This window comes from Mya arenaria, chromosome 12, assembly GCF_026914265.1.
Source record: "Mya arenaria isolate MELC-2E11 chromosome 12, ASM2691426v1".
Lineage (NCBI taxonomy): Eukaryota > Metazoa > Mollusca > Bivalvia > Myida > Myidae > Mya > Mya arenaria.
The window spans coordinates 60,180,948-60,201,440 of record NC_069133.1 but is presented as its reverse complement, the minus strand read 5'-3'; the positions used below and the strand labels follow the sequence as shown (position 1 = coordinate 60,201,440).

Below are 20,493 nucleotides of genomic sequence, written 5' to 3'. Positions count from 1 at the left end.
CTGGCAGCTGACCAAACTACAAACGCATTAATCTCCCTTACACAATTTTAAAGGATTCATTGCAATTGTGTTCGCAAAGTCTATTTTGCTCGATGAATGACGTACATTTCAAGTTTATTTTTCCACATTTCCTTTGATGGAAACGTTCCAGTCAATAACAACGTTCAGACCATACTTTTGTAGTGCGAGTGCACTCTTTGACCTGTTTACACATCAAGTGCTGACGTCACTGGTGCGCGCGTATATCTCGGGGAGTTCGAGATCAGCTGAAGAAGAAGCAAGACGTACTTTGATATACTGCTTAATAAAGACCTCACGTGTTCTTTCCCTAAAGTTAATGGTAAGCTAGGTTTGGTCTAAGTTATAATAGGGAATACTTTAATGGTGGCAGCGGTGTTTTATTAAGCCGTTCCAGTCTGAAATTCTGCAACTTTTGTTGGCAAATTTTCCTCGAGAATTTTCCCGCGTTTGAAGACACATTGTTTCGTCAATTTTTGGCCGTTGTTAATTTTCTTCTGGTCTTACCAGTTGATTATTTGATACTACGTCGTAGTCTCCATGGACCGCCACTAACCCGCCCCCTTCGTTTGCTTTTGTTTGTTTTTTAGGCCTTTTCAGTGTCCTTAGCCACTTTTCGGACGGGAAGAGTAGCCGGATAGAAGACAAACAAGGTTGGTGGTTGTACAATCAAATTAATCTTCTACTCAGGAGCATTTGATTTGTAAGCATTTGCCCAGTAGTAAAGTGCTTGTAAACTTCTTGTCTGTTGAAGACTTGCAGACAATTCCAAATATTGGCCCAAGGTTAGCATCTACTATTGTAGATTTGCGTGAGCATTATGGCAATCTCACACCAGAAAGTTTGCAGACAAACCTGCCGGACACTGTCATGCAAGAGTTGGATTTCACCCCAAACAGAGACTTGGTCGGCAACACCTGCCCACCTCCTCTAGGTGTACAAACATCCCATACCACCCCTCTTGTTTCAAAACTTGAGACAGAGGTTGACGGGTTTGAGACCTTGGTTGCCTCTGCACAAAAGCAGTTGAATGACCGCATTGATCAACTTACATCATTGCTACCTAGTGTCCCACAGCACTATAAATCTGATCATGTATTGCCACGCCCCAGTGTTTACAATCAGACAAATGCCCCAGCTCCAATGGCCCACCACTATATGCCAACTCCACAACAGCTGAAACCCCAGTACCCCGTTCAACAAATGTTGGACCTGGGTAGACTGCGAGAAAGTGACAGCGATGAGGATGTCCAGTCAGCGTCTGGCATCCCCCGCTCATAGATTACCCGACAGAAAAAGGTACGTATGCATAAAAGCAGTCGGTTACCTCACTCCAAACTCCTGTCCCTTCACCGTCTTGATTCATCTACTTATGAGTCCGACACTAGACAAGCCCCAATGATAAAGAGTGAGCAAGTCAAGTTACATTCCTCCTTACCTGATAAGGACCATATTTCGCAAAAACATGCGGAATACCCCCAAGAGGTAGTACAGGCGTCCCCTCATGGCCACTCTGTGCGCAGGGGTACACATGCATTGAAGATAATACCTAAATCTCTGGTATATGATGGTAAATCGAGCTGGCATTCATTCGAAATGAAGTTTCAGCAGTGTGCACAATCATTTGGCTGGAGTACAGATGATTGTAAACTCTGTTTATTACATTGTTTGTCAGGGAAGGCACTAGACAATTGTGCTCGATTGCTTCAATGCAGTCCACAAATGCATTACCGTTCTTTATTAAGCAAACTTAAGGAGCGGTTCGGCTCAGAGTTTCACGCCTCTGCGCAAGCCAAGTTCGCTGACGCTTCCCAGGAAAAGGGTGAGTGTATGGAAGACTGGGCAGATAGGGTACAAGAGTTAGCTGCCGAAGCTTTCCGGTCACTGCCGGAGCCTTCACAAACCAGCAGGCGATAGACCGCTTCTGTCAAGGCCTGCAAGATCGTGAAGCTGGTCATAGCACCTTCATGCCTTAGTATACAACCATTGAAGAGGCCATGAATAACATCAGGTTGTTTCAGCATTCCAAGAGTGCTATAGGTAAGAATTTTTTTATTCATTAAGCAGTAGATTATGACGAGGATGTAGCAAAAGTTAACGCCGTTCAGAATCATTCTGGACCTGCGTTAGACATGAGCAAACTACAGAGCGAAATACAGAGTCTACGAGAGGAGGTGAAGCAGCTTGGTGAAACTAGGCCCTCCACTCTGCAGCGTCCATCTCAGCAACGGTTCAACAAACCAAGAGGTACGTTTAGTTGCTATGTATGTGATAGCAAATCTCATAGGATTGCCGAATGTCCCCACAAAAAAGAATTCAAGCCCTTTCTTTTAAACGCAACAGGGTCGGGACAGGGAGCCGAACCTCGATCCAGCAAGACTCCGGCTCAAGCTCAGCCGAGCGAAAGGAGGTAAGTAGCAAACTTGTTTCAAATGAGACTATACCATCCAGTGCACTACCAGATGGCCCATCGGCAGTCATTGTTTTATTAAATGAGACCACTAATGACATCCAGCCAGAAGGATCTCTGCCAGCTATTGGTAGAGTTACAGACAACGAGTTTGAGCCTCCCGTCAAGGTGTGTTTGTTGAAATCCATGTCAGCATGCACAATACCTGTCTGTGTGGGTAATGTATGGGTTGACGCCATAGTCGACTCCGCTGCTGAGGTAACTATTATTTCAGACAGGGTTTTTGCCAGTCTAAAAAGACCCCCAAATAAGCTTCGTGATGTGAGGCTTGACACAGCCGGTCGGAAAATGTCCATGCAAGGTTTCATTGCTGATGATGTGAAGCTGTTAATAGGCAAGCACCGCCATATCGGTCCAATTTATGTCGCCCCCATTGAGCAAGACATGATCTTTGGGGTGGACCTCAACATGGGTAAGGGTACGCTCAATTATGAGGGCTACGAGATTACCTTAAACTCTGGTAAGATAGATGGTGCACCTATTGTTGCTCGTGTGACAGTTGAAAAGCGCCGTGTCATTCCTCTTAACTCAGTAGCAAAAGTAGATTGTGTGATAAGCACTGAGATGCCAGACTACTTTATAGAGCCTTGTGAAGATGGTAAGGTTTTTGGTCCTAGGATAGTGCGCAATGCTGGCACTAAGCCGGTTATGTGTATTGTCAATGCAAGCGACAGGTACCAACTCCGTAGAAAAGGAAGAGAGGTGGGTAGGGCCTATCCCGCCGAATTGATGGAGCATACCATTTGCTCTGTCGCCCCAAAAGATAAAGACACTCATTCGGATATCACGAGTGCCCAGTCTTTATCTGATGTAAAGGCCCAGGTGCCACAGCACCTCCAGGCGATGTTTGATGCATCTATCAGACACTTTACAGCTGAACAACAAGTTGCATTAGCGCAGCTCTTGACCACCTATGAAGATGTGTTTGCTAAAGACGAGTTTGATCTTGGTCCATTTACCGACATCGAGCATGGTATTGACACTGGTAACGTCAAACCCATCAAGCAGCGTCTTCGTAGGACGCCCCCTGCATTTGCTGAAGAAGAGGAGGCATATCTAAAGAAGATGTTGCAAGCTGGTGTAATTGAAGAATCCACTTCCGATTGGGCATCGTCACCGGTGCTCATTCGTAAGCGGGATGGCAGCATTAGGTGGTGCATTGATTATCGGGCTGTTAACAATGTAACAGTTAAGGATGTCTTCCACTCCCTCTTGTTGATGATTGTCTGGACACACTTGCCGGAAACGTTTGGTTTTCAAAGCTAGACGCTAATTCGGCCTACTGGCAGGTGTCCATCAAGCCCGAGGACCGCAAAGACTGCTTTTCTTACAAAGTGGGGCCTGTTTGAGCATGTAAGAATGGGTTTCGGCCTTTGCAATGCCCCCGCCACCTATGCTAGGGTTATGAACCTGGTTTTGCGTGGTTTGACCTGGTAAACTGTCCTCGCCTTCCTAGATGACATCCTGGTGTTGGGGAACACCTTTGAAGATCACTTAGTAAATCTGAGTGATACATTGCAGCGTTTTAGACCTCATGGTCTGAAACTTAAACCAAAGAAATGTGAGTTTCTCCAGCAGGAAGTGGAGTTTCTTGGCAGAAAAGTTAGCGGCGGTACCTTGGCTATGACTTCTGCTGATACTGAAGCAGTTTCTAGCTGGGCCGTTCCAAAGTGCTCAAAAGACGTTGAGCGCTTCATGGGACTAGCTAACTATCACCGGAGCTTTATCAAGAATTTCTCAAAGTTAGGTGAACCGCTTTACGCGGTTGTGGGAAAACATAAGTTCCAGTGGGGTGAAGAACAGCAAAATGGGTTTGATCTACTTAAGCAAGCATTGGTAAACCCTCCAGTCCTTGCTCTCCCTAAACAAACTGGAGAGTTTGTTCTAGATTGTGACGCATCAAACAACGCTATTGGCGCAGAACTTTTGCAAATGCAGAATGGCGCTGAACACGTTGTTGCTTACGGTAGTTATGCTCTAATAACAGAGCAGAGAAGGTACTGCACCACGAGAAAAGAGCTGTTAGCAGTTGTAAGGTTTACTCGGCAGTATAGACATTATTTTCTTGGAAGACCTTTTAAGGTCCGGACCGACCACTCAAGTTTGACTTGGTTGTTGAATTCCAAGGAACCACAAGGTCAGCTAGCTCGTTGGATTGAGGAGTTGGCTCAGTTCAATATGATCTTGGAGTATAGACCAGGGAAAAAGCATGGGAATGCAGATGCACTTTTTCGTATGCCACACCCTGGTCACTGCAATTCATATGTAGCAGGAGTTGCTGTTGAAGATCTGCCTTGTGGGGGTTGTAAGTATTGTGTAAGGGCTGACAACCAATGGGGTTCATTTTCCCGGGAGGTAGATGTAGTCCCGATGACAGCGCAGGAGGCTGAGGTATGGGAAGGTCGCGCCTTCGTGAACCCAGCATCCGGGAGCGTCAGTCAGGGAGTGGGGGTTACAGCCACATTGTGTAATACACAACGGGCACATAGTATCTCGTGGCCGGAGGGCTCAACGATACAAAGTGAGATTGTGCACCGGGGATCAGCGAGTGCTCAATATATTACAGAGCAATAACACCATGTCTGTGACAATAGTGGCAAGCCGGTGGACCAAGGGGGTTCTCCGCAAGTAACTGTCTCTGAAGTAGCCGATTCAGCTGAGCTTGATTTGATACTCAGGCTTTTCCGACAACAGTGCAGTCTAGTTCATTGGTTTTTGAGCCAGTGCCTAGTGCAGCAGATAGCAGGACATGGGATCCAGGGGGCGTGATGTTTTCATAGAAATCCTGAAAAAGGATGATGTGGTCAGTATTAATGTTTGCTGTCTGGGTGCAGACATTGAAGATAGAGCCATATGGGGATTTTCTCTGAGTGATCTTCATGAGGCTCAGAGAGCAGATAAGGATCTTGACTACATTATTGAATGGTTGGTAAATTCATCTAGCCCAACGGAGAGAGATCTTTTCCTGTCCAGTCCATGTGCTAAATCATACTGGATATCTAAAGAGCAATTCCTGTTGATTGAGGGAGTTCTGTATCAACAACAGGATGGGGGAGAATAAAAGGTACTAGTGGTTCCAAAATCGCTTCAAAGTGAGGCCATTCATTTGAACCATGACTTGCCTTCGGCAGGTCATCAAGGTGTATCACGAACTTAGTAACGTATCAAAGAGAAGTTCTTCTGGTACCGGATGGGTGCAGACATAACCAATTATGTTTCCACTTGTGCTGCTTGCAATCAGCAGAAAAAGTCAGAAAAGTACGGTCATACTCCTATGAGGGAGTATCAAGCTAGTGCTCCAATGGAGAGAGTACACTTGGATTTCATGGGTCCTTTACCAATGACACCCAGGGGAAACCAGTATGTGCTTATGATGGTAGATCAATTTACTAAATGGGTAGAGTGTGTTCCATTGCCATCGCAAACAGCGGTAGTAACAGCTAGAGCAGCCGTTGACCAATTCTTTTCTAGATTTGGGTATCCTTTACAGGTTTTCTCTGATCAGGGAAGTAATTTTGAATCTAAGCTTTTTACTTCACTTTGTGAGGTCCTTGAGATTCATAAGGCAAGAACGGCACCTTATCGCCCCTCCGCTAATGGTCAGGTAGAACGATACAATCGTACCCTGATGGATGCAGTAAGGTGTTACATTGGGAATTCACAAGACCAATGGGATATCCATCTACCACAGATAGCAGGTGCATTACGTAGTGCTGTCAACCGTAGTTCAGGGTTTACGGCAAACAAGCTCATGCTTGGCCGAGAAGTAAACAACATATCTGATGTTCCCACATACATCACCCGCTAGGGTACCAGCAGACCAGTATGTAGCAACCTTAATGAAAAACATTGAGGTAGCTCATGAGACAGCTCGTAGCAACTTGAATACGTCACTGAAACGTATGAAACGAGACTATGTTGTCCGCGTCCTGCATATGAGGTTGGTGATGTAGTTTATCTCTTAGACACGGCGTCTATCAAGGGTAAATGTCGAAACCTCTCTCCACCTTGGAAGGGACCGGCTGTTATCATAAAGAAGATCTCAGCATCCCTTTACCGTGTTAAATTGAGGAAATCACTTTTCGTGGTTAATCATGACCGGATGAAACCATGCCGTGATCGATCCTTACCAGATTGGGTCCGTCAATGGCAGTCCAGTCCTCAGGTGGAAGCAGATGATGGAGCTGAAGATACCTCAGCATATTGTTTCTGCCGCCAAGGCCCTGGCAAGGCAGATTCATGATCCAGTGTGACGGTTGTGACGAGTGGTTTCATGGTGCCTGTGTCAACATAACAGCAACAGAGGCACTAGACATTAATCAGTACTGGTGCAAGACCTGTAGAGCTAAGCAGTAGCTCCCTTTTATTCTGTAATGTGAGTCAAAGGGCAATCAGTATTTTCTCTGCTTTCAGATGTCTGACTTTGGAGAATGTTTGGAACGAGCAGGGGAGAAGAAGGTTTTGGTAGCTAGCCGGAACCTAATAAGGGAACTAGGTCTCTCCGGGCTATGAACGGAGCGTCAAATGGCCCTGTTGCAGCAGCAGGTCGCCATTGCGAAGAGCCAAAACCAACGACAGTGGTTGAGGACTGTGACTGTAGAAGCTTGCGATCTGCAGTTTCAGTCAGACCAGTGGGTGGATGAAAATATATTCAAGATCCCCCACAAACAGAAGCCCGTCAGTGAGACGCTGGCTGGTCCTTCAAATGACATTCGTCTTGAGCAGGATCCTTCCCTGGAGCAGGTTCTCGTGAACTTCGCAGAGGCTTCACTTGAATCAGAAAGTGCCTCAGTAGATATAGTGGAGGCAGAGGAGGAAGCTTTGTTGGCTGAGCCGACAGAGGAAGCGCAGGAGCCGTTGCCGCCATCCCCGCGTCAAAGTCCACGCAGGAAGCCTGTAAGTCAGGCTAAGAGTCCACAGATGGCTACCACTAGGAATGCTTCAAAGGAGAAATCAGAGCACAAAGTGCTGAAAGAGCCGGAGACGAGGCATAGTTCCTTAAGGGACTCCTCACGTCGTAGCTTTGGTTCGGGTTATCGTTCCTTTGGGGACTATTCCCGTTCCAGGCAGCAACCTACAAAGAGGCAGCGAACGCCAGATAAGCATCGGAGATCACCAGAAGGCCAAAAGCCGACTGGTCGTCAAAGGTCTTACCAGCCCAGATCACGGCCTATTGATTCCGGTACTAGGAGTCTTAGGCGCGTGAGTCCTGCTAGACAGCCAGCCAAGAAGCAGCGCGTAGGAATCATCTGCTGTGTGGCCGGATGCGGAGCAATCCCTTCTAGGGCCCATGCTTTTGAGGTTCATGTTCCAGGCATCTTCAATGAGGAGCAGATCCTCACTGTAAAGGTGCCCACGCAGCGCCTTACTGCCCTGAATCTCCAGGCCATGCAACTGAGTCGCACCCCGGACCTGCAGTCCCTGGTTAATTTCATAAATCTAGCGGGCCAAATCAGGGCAGAATATATTCAAATAAACAACAAGAGTAAGGCCTCAGTACTGGCCCTTTGTGATGCTCTCGAAGTGTCTTGTCCGGAGGTGCTTTCTCTGTCCCCTATTTCAACCCCTGGTTTATTGCTCCACTGGAGAGCTCAGATTGTCATCTGCAGTCTATTAAACCAGTCCAAAGTGCCTGGAAGTCCCCGTGGCATGGTATAGTCATTTCCATGCTGACCGTACAGCGGAACGGGCCATAGTTGGGGATAGATGTTTACAGGCCCTTGTCGATTCGGGACCCTGTATCCCTTCTCTGAAGGTCAAGGTAACTGGCGGAGTAGCGGTGTGACGTGAACAGTTACCCTACTCAGCTAGATGTTGATCGGCTACGTCAGCAAGGTGTTGTGATGGCTGTTGGTATCCACCCGAAGCATGCTGCAAAGTTGACTGAGAAAGATTGGTCAGCTTTTGAGGCAGCATTGGCGTTATCGGGTGTTTCTGCCTTGGGTGAAGTAGGCCTAGACTACACTTCACAGCCATCCACATGGGGGATCCAGCATTCTGTTCTCCATCGGGCCCTTGAGTATCTTCGCCCAGATCATGTACTGGTGCTCCATAACAGGCCAGACAAGCGCAATGCTGGGGATGACATGCTGCAGCTTTTGTTTCAGCTAAAGGGCTGCATCCAAACTGAGCAGAGGATTCACCTGCATTGCTTTTCCGGAAGCCAGTATGCAGTGAACCAGTGGAGTAGGCACTTTCCCAATACCCACTTTGGGTATACTACTTCATTCTTGAGCTATGGGGAAAGAGCCATTTAAGCTCTGCGAAACATGGATGAGTCCCGTTTCCTCCTGGAGACTGACTCTCCATACTTCGGAAATACGAAAGCAAGCCACACCACACCTGGACATCTAGGGAGTATTGCCAGTGCTGTTTCAAAGGTCAGACATGCACCATGGCAGGATGTGTTGAAGACAGCCAATACCAATGGTAGGAGGCTGTATGCAGTATCCTGAAGTACAGGATTAGCTGCCTTCCTTTTCGTTTTGGTGGGAGGGGGGAGGTGAAGTAGGTGGGTTTACTAAATTTGAGCCCATAACACCTAGTTACAGTTGGTTACTCCATGTAGCCTCACCCAGAAGTGCTGGAAGAAAATATTTATTGATATAGATATTTTGGTAGACGTCGGTGGCTCGTTCAACTTACTGGTTGGACCAGCCCTAGCAGTGATCTTGTTAGATACTTTTGACTTGATCAGCCTTCTACAGACCCCGGTGCCGTCCCAACAAAAGAAACAGGGGGAGAGTGTAGTGCGAGTGCACTCTTTGACCTGTTTACACATCAAGTACTGACGTCACTGGTGCGCGCGCATATCTCGTGGAGTTCGAGATCAGCTGTAGAAGAAGCAAGACTTACTTTGATATACTGCTTAATAAAGACCTCACGGGTTCTTTCCCTAAAGTTAATGGTAAGCTAGGTTTGGTCTAAGTAATAATAGGGAATACTTTACGTTGCAAAGAGCCTGTAATCCTCAGGTGCAAAGCCAGCTGTTTGGTTAGTATATTGCTAAACACGTATTTGGTTACTGAGTTTTTGTTAGATAGTTGGCATAATTGCTCACGGAACTGCAATTTCTTGAAATCAATCAGAGAGTTTGCATAGCAACGGTACTTAATGAATGGAGAACAAAATCCGTGATAGTGTGTTTGTAGAATTATGTTTATACTTCAGGATACATGGATGGCTAGTTTCCAGTTTCAGAATATTCGTATGTGGTATATTAGTCCACAGCTCACAACCGTACAAACTCCGTGGTATGACAATGTTATATTGCAATTGAGTTTTGACGGTAAAGGACTGAGAGTCCGAGTGAGTGAATACCACAAAATATTGCCTTCTGACGTAGCATATATGACGTAATTTATCACGTGGTATACACACACTGAATCATTCTAGGTAAAGGGATGTTAGTAACGTTGGTGGAATAACGCTGATTTGTGATAAAAAAAAACAGAAACAAGAAAAAATATAAAAAGCTTGTCAATTTTGCATTGGCGGCCATAGTGATTAAACACATATTGCATTAAATATACCTTATAGTGAACTGTCCGTTGGTTTTCATGTCATTCCCATCATCCTGCAAGTTTTTATTTCGCAAACGTATCTTCTTTTTCATGCACAGGGCACATTTGGAACACCTCGACCATTTTCCATAAAAAAAACAACAACATCGGATGTATGCCGGTACATCAGAACAAGTAGTTCGTAAACAATTAAATAATACTAATATTAATCGAAACACAACATAAAATACTGCTGGCTAGGCTCTCAGCTCAGTGACATGCAAATGGAAGATTTTAACAGTTATTGAAGTGATTTACTAGCTGATAAGCCCTTACTGAAACTCAGCAGGCTTTTGGTAGGAATGCATATGACTGAATGGAAAACTCACACTCAAACCGACTTTTGATAACTAGACTGTATTCTCATGCAGTGGCTGTATTGTAACCAACACTATTCAAATACTCCGGGCCTGACTCCCAAGTTTTTGTATTTTAATTTGAAAATCTTCTTCTCTGAAATAACATGGCCCAGACCTTTGACATTTGGTAGGTAGCCTCATGTTGTGTTTTTTAACTACATTCTTTCAAAATATGACCTTGGAGTGAACCGCAATGCCCAAACCCTTGACATTTGGTATGCAGCCTCATGAAGGGGTTGTTTATCTACATCTTGAATAACCAGGAGAGCGATATATGGCCATTTTGACCCACTTGTTTAAAAAGGCACCTCATTGAAAGGTTGACAAGTAAAACGGTATGAATATATATTACCCTACACAGCTTTGTTCCGACGAAAAAGTGTTCTTTTATTCTACTGTTGCGACAATTGCTGATTACAGTGTATATTTTTAAAGCTGCGGTCCACATTTTGAACATTAATTGTGGTGGTTTTCCCGAATGGTGGGGGAAACGGCGATATTTCGGAGAAAACTAAATAAATACATGAACTTAAGAATAATATGAGGTCATCTTTCACCTTTCCATATGAAAAAAAGTTCAAATTTTCGGTGACATTTTTATTACCTCTGGTCGTGTTTTTTTTACAACAAATCATTTTCCCACACCTAACCAATATTACCTACACCAACTCCCCATTGACGCGATTGGACACAGGGAATCTGAAAATAGCCAGTTAAAATGGTGTTGCGTGCCCGTTAAGCCGAAAAGTCGTTTTTGTCGTTTTACTGAAATCTGTTTTGTTTTTTCAGATCAAGCGGTTCTGCGGTGTTATTTTAAATTGTAGCCAATAAAATGCTCACATAGAAAAAGAAATCGAGTTTTAGGTTTTCAAAACACAATGGAAATGGCACGGACATGGCCGGTAACCTGATTCATAAGCAAAATTCTGCTTAAAGGGTGCGAGTATTAAGAAGAACTTTATTTCGTAATGAGATATGTTTAAGCCAACCAACTCTTCTAACAGCTTGAAGCAATGATCACTGTGAGTGAACGTTCATTTGTAAGGAACGTGATTCTATTCTAATGCATGATTGCATTATTGATTCATGAGTATTTGTCGTCTCAAGTTCATTCGATTTATGTATTGAATGAACAAACATGAATTGCAAATTAACTTTCAAGTTCTTGTTACTTACCATTTTTGTATCACGCTTTTATGGGTGTGTGTGGAGGGGGAGGTGGGGGGGGGGGGCTTTAGGCATTTTTCGACATTTTTACACAAATAGCATTGCACGTCAACCACTCAAAGAGACCTTCAATCGATTAAGATACTCAAAAACATAGATTTTTTAAGAATATCAGTTAGGTTAAAAAAATAAAATACATCATTAACATGTCATGTTTAAAATAAAAAAAAAGTTCTTAAAGGGTCGGACGGCTAAATCGACCACACTATAATCAAAATGTTACATTACAATAGGTTTTACACTTTTTAACAGGTTAACCCTGCCAGGCAGTCAAAATATTCCCCGTTCTTGGGCATGCATTGATAAAAGTTTTGTCGAGTCTCAGATATTTCATGTCCATTGTTGAATCATTAATCGTCAGTTTTCATAGTTGTCGGATGATAATATAAATGATTGTACAAACAAGGTTTTGCCAAAACTCAAGAGAAACTAATGTGAAACAGATTGAACACTTCCTGGTCTGGTTGACAAAAGGCATCTCGCTCCATCTCACTTTATTGACATACGAATAAGCGAAGATGTCTATCATAATATTTTCTTTTTATATTGCTGCTGAAAAGCTTTAACACAGCTATTGACGAACTATGAATGGACTTGAATGAACCTGAAGTCATGAATTGACCAAATACCTGAGTCCAAATATTCCCACTCTAATACATATGAATAGAGATAAGGCACAAAAGGTCGTTAATATGTTATGAATGAAGAAGCTCCAAACAAATATTAAAGGGCTTTAACCAAGTTTGTTTTACATCCAATCCTAACTTCTGACAGGATATGCATCCAATCCGAACTCCTGACAGGATATGCATCCAATCCGAACTCCTGACAGGATATGCATCCAATCCGAACTCCTGACAGGATATGCATCCAATCCGAACTTCTGACAGGATATGCATCCAATCCTAACTCCTGACAGGATATGCATCCAATCCTAACTCCTGACAGGATATGCATCCAATCCGAACTCCTGACAGGATATGCATCCAATCCGAACTCCTGACAGGATATGCATCCAATCCTAACTCCTGACAGGATATGTATCCAATCCGAACTCCTGACAACATTTACATACAATCCGAACTTCTGACAGCATCTTCATAAGATCCGAACCCGTGACAGCATGTACATGCAATCCTAGCTTCTGACAGAATCTACATACAATCCTAACTTTTGACAGCATCTACAAGCAATCCTTATTTACATGCAATCCTAACTTCTGACATCATCTACATGCAATCCTAACTTCTGACAGCATCTACAAGCAATCCTAACTTCTGACAGCATCTACATGCAATCCTAACTTCTGACAGCATCTACATGCAATTCTAACTTCTGACAGCATCTACATGCAGTCCTAACTTCTGACAGCATCTACAAGCAATCCTAACTTCTGACAGCATCTACATGCAATCCTAACTTCTGACAGCATCTACATGCAATCCTAACTTCTGACAGCATCTACATGCAATCCTACCTTCTGACAGCATCTACATGCAATCCTAACTTCTGACAGCATCTACATGCAATCCTAACTTCTGACAGCATCTACATGCAGTCCTAACTTCTGACAGCATCTACAAGCAATCCTAACTTCTGACAGCATCTACATGCAATCCTAACTTCTGACAGCATCTACATGCAATACTCACTTCTGACAGCATCTACATGCAATCCGAACCCGTGACAGCGTGTACATAAAATCCTAACATCTGACAGCATCTACATGCAATCATAACTTCTGACAGCATCTACAAGCAATCCTAACTTCTGACAGCATCTACATGCAATCCGAACCCGTGACATCATCTACATAAAATCCTAACATCTGACAGCATCTACATGCAATCATAACTTCTGACAGCATCTACAAGCAATCCTAACTTCTGACAGCACCTACATGCAATCCTAACTTCGGACAGCATCTACAAGCAATCCTAACTCCTGACAGCATCTACATAAAATCCAAAACCGTGACAGCATCTACAAGCAATCCTAACACCTGAAAGCATTAACATCCAATACTTCAACATGACAGTCGCATATATTATTTTACTTAAAGGTTTAAATTCCACAATGATTTTTGCATAATATACGGGCTCAAACAACTCTAATAACAAAAAGCATGTTTACGCTATGTACATATGTGGGTATTTATTTAAAGTAGAATAATTTGATTGAAACACAAAATTATTGCCTTTTCTAAATTGAATAATTGTCCAGAAGTATTAAGTATCCTTCTGAAAGAAATAAAAAAAAACGTTTCATGACGTCGTCCATAGACAGTAACAGCTAGAGTCAAGTGTTATGTGGTTGTTGTATAATGAGGCGCCCCATACTTCGTCCATAGACAGTAACAGCTAGGTTCCAGTGTCATGTGGTGGTTGCGTAACAAGTCGCCCCATGCTTCGTCCTAAGACAGTAACAGCTAGGTTCCAGTGATATGTGGTCGAATCGTAACAAGTCGCTCCGTACTTCGTCCAAAGACAGTAACAGCTAGGTTCCAGTGCTATGTTGTCGTCGAATCGTAACAAGTCGCTCCGTACTTCGTCCAAAGACAGTAACAGCTAGGTTCCAGTGCTATGTGGTCGAATCGTAACAAGTCGCTCCGTACTTCGTCCAAAGACAGTAAGAGCTAGGGTCCAGTGCTATGTGGTCGAATCGTAACAAGTCGACCTGTACTTCGTCCATTGAGAAGTTTTTTATTTAAAACGTGGTGCATAGACATTGGATACCGGTTGACATTGTTGCGCTTTCACTGCCGTCTCTATCATCAGTTACTTGGGATGATTGTTATTCTTTTTAAGATAAATTTTGAGAATAAAGTTACCAGCAAGGCCAAAATGTTTAATATTGGCTTTAGTTGTAATTGTGAATCTGAAGTTTAAAGTCGGACAATACCCTTTAAGGCTACGTCCTGCGGTTAGCCATTTACTAACATTTTGATCACATTACTTTCGACTCGGTGAGGGGAAGATCCAAATTTCTGGGCAGTGTTTTACTTTGGAATTAACAGTTTCCGTTAGGAAAATTTGTCTACAAAGGTATAAAATACTTACATGCCTAAGTTTTCGTCAAATTTAGTTTTGATACACCCAAGAGTAAAAAGATATACATAAGTCTTAAAGACAATGAAGATTTGCAAATATTCATGTAATACATTATATTCATTTTAATAATCTTTAAATTTGAAGTTTACATTTCTTAGCTTTTTTAACTTTAAATTTGTAACTCATTGTTGTTTTCCAATTACAATTAGTAAAGTTTAAAGTACTTCCTACATTTTCAGATTTCATTGTATTGAGCGTTATATTCTGCAATGTGTTCTGCAAAGAGGATGAAAGAAACGTTTGTGGCGGACATTATCGATATGTTTCGAGGCATCACGGACATTACCGAAGCGTAAAACGAATACTTACGAGTATGATCGAATCATTGGAAGCAGTCGCCGGTGTTTCAAGACTTCTGACCAATCTCTATGTAAATTTCGTTTTTGACAAACTAGATATTATAAATCCTCCAACTATGAAGACCAAAAATATAAATCTTCCAAGTTCGACTAATTTCAGGTGCTTGACAATAGGATTTGACAGTAATGAACTCCTGCTTTGGTGTCATATGACCTGTAGCTTAAAGGGACTCGCTCATGTTTTCGGGCCAAATATTTCTTCGTACAGATTCATTAAAGGGGTCACTCCTACCAACGATCTTGCATAAAATAACTATGCATAACTGCAGTTTAAAATGTCACAAATTATCGAAAGGCCTAAACAGCTCAAAGGTACTAGCTCATGTAGCCCTCCAGCAAATGTTGATGTTTGCTCAGATATCGATTTTGAATAACACAATTCTCATATGCATTAACAACGCTAATAAGCACTTAGTAACAGTTCTGTTGTTGCATTATTGGTTAATTGACACTATCACGTGATGCTATCAATGTATTGCCAAGAGGTCAAAATATCTACTACATTTGTTAAAGTCCCGGTGGCGTCGATATTCTTATCGTGGGAACGCATCCTAACTAAAACCAAAATGCTTTTTTTATATAACTGTAATTTCGATATCATGGAGTAAAATAATGATAAAGTAAGTGTATTCAGATGCATTACCGGGAGAACTAATAATTGGTCCGAAAACATGAGCGAGTCCCCTTAAGCTACAGGTCATATGACACCAAAGCAGGAGTTCATTCCTATCAATTGATTGTGCCCATATCGTATTCATATGAGTAAGAATAAGGCCTCATAACTTTAAATAATCATATAAATCTTGTGCCATTTAATAACTCTGAGCACAGTAAAAGATATACATACTCTACATAAAAGACAACGTTTGCTAATTGACAAAGAGGGAAGGAAAGTCTTCATTCGTCCGTACCATTGCCCAATGTTGACAAGGGGTATTGATAACAATTTCATCAGCAGCTTGGAGAACACAGAAACGAGTCATTGGACAAGTGTTTTAGCATTCTTCAAAGTTACCATCAGCGTATATTCCAGGAGTATCGTTACGATATATTGTACTGTCTGTTTCTCCTTGCTGTCTGATCTACCATTGTCAATATTAGTTACCTATTTTCAGGACACGGAAAGGATACACGCCCACGTGTTAAATCACCTGTCTCTGGAGTGTGTCGATGTGATGCTTCCACAGCCGGGCTACACAGAGGTAGGCATCTAATGTATAGTTTTATAATGTTCCATGTTCTGTATTGTCTGTATAACTTTTAAAATTAATTCGTTTATTAATATTGGTTTGGAGTTTTTCCCATAAATTCAGATGACCCTATAGATTGTTAAAAACTAGTTTACAGACGGAAACAGTTACCAGGCCTTGCTATTATCTAGACACGTTCATTGATTACTTATTGTTAGTTCTCAGAGAACCAATTATCAATACAATTAGTTGATATTTTGAAGCTCCCTTTATGCATCCTTTTATTAGCATTTTTCACATTCGCATTCTACAATGGCAGCAGCATGTAGGGTGATGGCCAGGCTCTTATATCACGACACTACTTCAGTCAAAACTCAAAATCCTGATCAAATTTCTAATTTAATACATCCTATGAGAGAATGCGCTTTAAAAAGGTGTAAAACACATTCGATTTTAATGTTATGTGGTAAAATGAGATGAGGCTAATTTTGAAAATAAAATCTACAGCATAAAATGCAATTGCATGAGTGTACCTCATAGTTTCAAACGCTACTCAAGTACATTTTTGCCATATATTAAGCTGTCTTCGAAATATTGGCAAAGGTTTAATTTTACCAACATATTATAAGAGAAAATATGCTTTTAAAATAGTCAAAACACTTGAATCATACTATCTACAAATTTGTATTGTAAAATAATTTTTATTTAACATTGAGATAGGGATTTGTCTTCAGAATTGTTTTGTGATCAAAAAGGAGCTATATATATATATGTGTGCTTGTTCAGATAGACTAGGTTCACTCAACGATAGACATTTCTGAGTAAAGCTTGAATAATCCTTAAAACGTTTCTATTAAATTAGAGTTCAATAAGTGAAAAGTGTATGACAATGCTGAGCGTTTAAGATCTAGTCGAATCCTAATTAAGCATTTTGATTATTTTTTAGGTTGTAAATATTGAAGATGACTTCAAAACACTGAAACATATTTTGTCTGTGATTGACCACATGCAGACAACAGAAAACAGTCAAGAATACTACAGCAACCTGGCGGATTTAGAACATATTGCAGGGAAAGCGATGTGCGGAATGTTTAACTTCAACAGTCATTCCAAGTTCCACGAACCTGTTTTGATTCATGCCAAATCACTTCCGGCAAAATTCAAAGTTCCGGAAGTAGCAGATAGATGTGATATAGGTTCCAATCTGTTGCTAAAATATGTAAGAGATAAACATTTACTGCATCGAATAGAGGGAATTGCATTTACGTTAAGAAATAAATATAGGAAACTAGCGAATGTAATATAATACATTGCACTGTAAATAAACTTTTAAACGCTTTCATCATAGACTGTAAAACTGTCATTTCACGCTTATCGACAATTGGATCTCACAATGGTATTTTCCATGCATAGCAGGATATATTTCAGGAAATATACTTCAGGTTTCATTTTATTTATTATTCATGAAAACACCCGGATATTATTTAATGACGGCAAGTATTATTTATTCATGTTCATGTTCTCAGTGTGCCGAAATTGTATAAACTTTTGTGTTTTAATAAAAAACCAAAACAATTTAGTATGAATGTAATCTTTATGTTCCAATTATATCAAACATTTCATGTCCGCTGGAGGCACTTCCAGAAGTAAGGTACGACCACGGTCAGGTAGAATTGCCATACCGTTTGATATGAATAGGCCGGTGTTCGAACCTCATAATACCACGAATACAACTAATTAAGGACACAAGCGGCTGGAGTACGTGCTAACGCAAAGGCAAATTGTCAAATCGAATCAGAATGGCACTTAAGCTGGTGCTATGGAGAGGGAAACAAAATGGCACCTAAGCCGATGCTAGGAAGAGGGAAACAGAATGGCACTTAAGCTGATGCTGGGGAGGGGGGGGGGGACAGAATGGCACTTAAGCTAATGCTAGGGAGAGGGAAACAGAATGGCACTTAAGCTGATGCTTGGGAGGGGGAAACAAAATGGCACTTAAGCTGATGATGGGGAGGGGGAAACATAATGGCACTTAAGAGGATGCTAGGGAGGGGGAAGCAGAATGGCACTTAAGCTGATACTAGGGAGGGAGAAACAGAATGGCACTTAAGCTGATGCTAGGGAGAGAGAAACAGAATGGTACTTAAGCTGATGCTTGGGAGGGGGAAACAAAATGGCATTTAAGCTGATGCTTGGGAGGGAAAAACAGAATGGAACCTAAGCTGACGGTAGGGAGAGGGAAACAGAATGGCACTTAAGCTGATGCTAGGGAGAGGGAATAGAATGGCATATAAGCTGATGCTAGGGAGAGAGAAACAGAATGGCACTTAAGCTGATGCTAGGGAATGGGAAACAGAATGACACTTAAGCTGATGCTAGGGAGAGGGAAACAGAATGGCACTTAAGCTGATGATGGGGAGGGGGAAACAGAACGGCACTTAGGCAGATGCTAGGGAGGGGGGAACAAAATGGCACTTAAGCTGATGCAAGGGAGAGGAAATAGAATGGCATATAAGCTGATGCTAGGGAGAGAGAAACAGAATGGCATTTAAGCTGATGCTAGGGAGAGAGAAACAGAATGGCACTTAAGCTGATGCTAGGGAGAGGGAAACAGAATGGCATTTAAGCTGATGCTAGGGAGGGGGAATAGAATGGCATTTAAGCTGATGCTAGGGAGAGAGAAACAAAATGGTTCTTAAGCTGATGCTAGGGAGAGGGAAACAAAATGACACTTAAGCTGATGCTAGGGAGAGGGAAACAAAATGGCACTTAACCTGATGCTAGGGAGAGGGAAACAGAACGGCACTTAAGCTGATGCTAGGGAGGGGGAAACAGAATGGCACTTAAGCTGATGCTAGGGAGAGAGAAACAGAATGGTACTTAAGCTGATGCTAGGGAGGGGGAAACAGAATGGCACTTGAGCCGATGCTAGGGAGAGGGAAACAGAATGGCACTTGAGCCGATGCTAGGGAGAGGGAAACAGAATGGCACTTAAGCTGATGCTAGGGAGAGGGAAACAGAATAACACTTAAGCTGATGATGGGGAGAGAGAAGCAGAATGGTACTTAAGCTGATGCTAGGGAGGGGGAAACAGAATGGCACTTGAGCCGATGCTAGAGAGAGGGAAATAGAATGGCACTTAAGCCGATGCTAGGGAGAGGCAAACAAAATGGCACTTGAGCCGATGCTAGGGAGAGGGAAACAGAATGGCACTTAAGCTGATGCTAGATAGAGAGAAACAGAATGGTACTTAAGCTGATGCTAGGGAGAGGGAAACAGAATGGCACTTAAGCTGATGCTAGGGACAGGGAAACAGAATGACACTTAAGCTGATGCAAGGGAGAATGAAACAGTATGGCATTTAAGCTGATACTAGGGAGGGGGAAACAGAATGGCACTTAAGCTGATGCTAGGGATAGGGAAACATAATGGCACTTAAGCTGATGCTGGGGAGGGGGAAACAGAATGGCACTTAAGCTGATGCTAGGGAGGGGTGAATAAAATGACGCTTAAGCTGATGCTGGGGAGAGGGAAACAGAATGGCACTTAAGCTGATGCTGGGGAGGGGGAAACAGAATGGCACTTAAGCTGATGCTAGGGAGGGGTGAATAGAATGACGCTTAAGCTGATGCTATGGAGAGGGAAACAGAATGGCACTTAAGCTGATGCTAGGGAGGGGGGAACAGAATGTCTTTTAAGCTGATGCTAGGGAGGGGGAAATAGAATGGCGCTTAAGCTGATGCTTGGGAGGGGAAAACAGAATGGCACTTAAGCTGACGATGGGGAGGGGGAAACAGAATGGCACTTAAGCCAATGCTAGGGAGAGAGAAACAGAATGGCACATAAGCTGATGATGGGGAGAATGATACAGAATGGCACTTAAGCTGATGCTAGGGAGGGGGAAACAAAATGGCACTTAAGCCGATGCTAGGGAGAGGGAAACAGAATGGCACTTAAGCTGATGCTGGGAAGGGGGAAACAGAATGGCACTTAAGCTGATGCTAGGGAGGGGGAATAGAATGGCACTTAAGCTGATGCTTGGGAGGGGGAAACAGAATGGCATTAAAGCTGACGATGGGGAGGGGGAAACATTATGGCACTTAAGAGGGTGCTAGGGAGGGGAAAACAACATGGCACTTAAGCTGATGCTAGGGAAAGAGAAACAGAATGGTACTTAAGCTGATGCTAGGGAGAGGGA

The 20,493-nt window shown here is 42.7% G+C and overlaps 2 protein-coding genes across 3 annotated transcripts; both read left to right on the top strand.

Moving 5' to 3' along the window:
* The first annotated feature begins 8,331 nt into the window (after positions 1–8,331).
* LOC128210848 (putative deoxyribonuclease TATDN2) lies at positions 8,332–9,279 on the top strand. The gene is made up of 2 exons (XM_052915204.1): positions 8,332–8,702; positions 9,057–9,279. Exons 1-2 carry the CDS (start codon positions 8,332–8,334, stop codon positions 9,277–9,279), a joined length of 594 nt encoding a protein of 197 aa, XP_052771164.1.
* A 5,296-nt stretch (positions 9,280–14,575) lies between these two features.
* On the top strand, positions 14,576–17,871 carry LOC128212209 (uncharacterized). Of its 2 annotated transcripts, none has more exons than XM_052917545.1 (4): positions 14,576–14,680; positions 14,926–15,116; positions 16,221–16,307; positions 17,242–17,870. In XM_052917545.1, exons 2-4 carry the CDS (start codon positions 15,060–15,062, stop codon positions 17,599–17,601), a joined length of 504 nt encoding a protein of 167 aa, XP_052773505.1. In that variant the 5' UTR covers positions 14,576–14,680; positions 14,926–15,059; the 3' UTR covers positions 17,602–17,870. The 2 variants fall into 2 exon arrangements, with proteins under 2 accessions (XP_052773505.1, XP_052773504.1); XM_052917544.1 differs by lacking the exon at positions 14,576–14,680 and adding an exon at positions 14,732–14,789 and having other exon boundaries at positions 17,242–17,871.
* Positions 17,872–20,493: the final 2,622 nt, after the last annotated feature.

Bases quoted from the DNA above. Each gene is read 5' to 3' on its own strand.
- LOC128210848 (XM_052915204.1), top strand. From the start codon at position 8,332: ATGGCTGTTGGTATCCACCCGAAGCATGCTGCAAAGTTGACTGAGAAA. The intron at 8,703-9,056 runs GTATACTACTTC...TACTCCATGTAG, and splicing joins TTTCCCAATACCCACTTTGG to CCTCACCCAGAAGTGCTGGA.
- LOC128212209 (XM_052917544.1), top strand. From the start codon at position 14,768: ATGAAGATTTGCAAATATTCAT. The intron at 14,790-14,925 runs GTAATACATTAT...CTACATTTTCAG, and splicing joins GAAGATTTGCAAATATTCAT to ATTTCATTGTATTGAGCGTT. The intron at 16,308-17,241 runs GTAGGCATCTAA...ATTATTTTTTAG, and splicing joins CACAGCCGGGCTACACAGAG to GTTGTAAATATTGAAGATGA.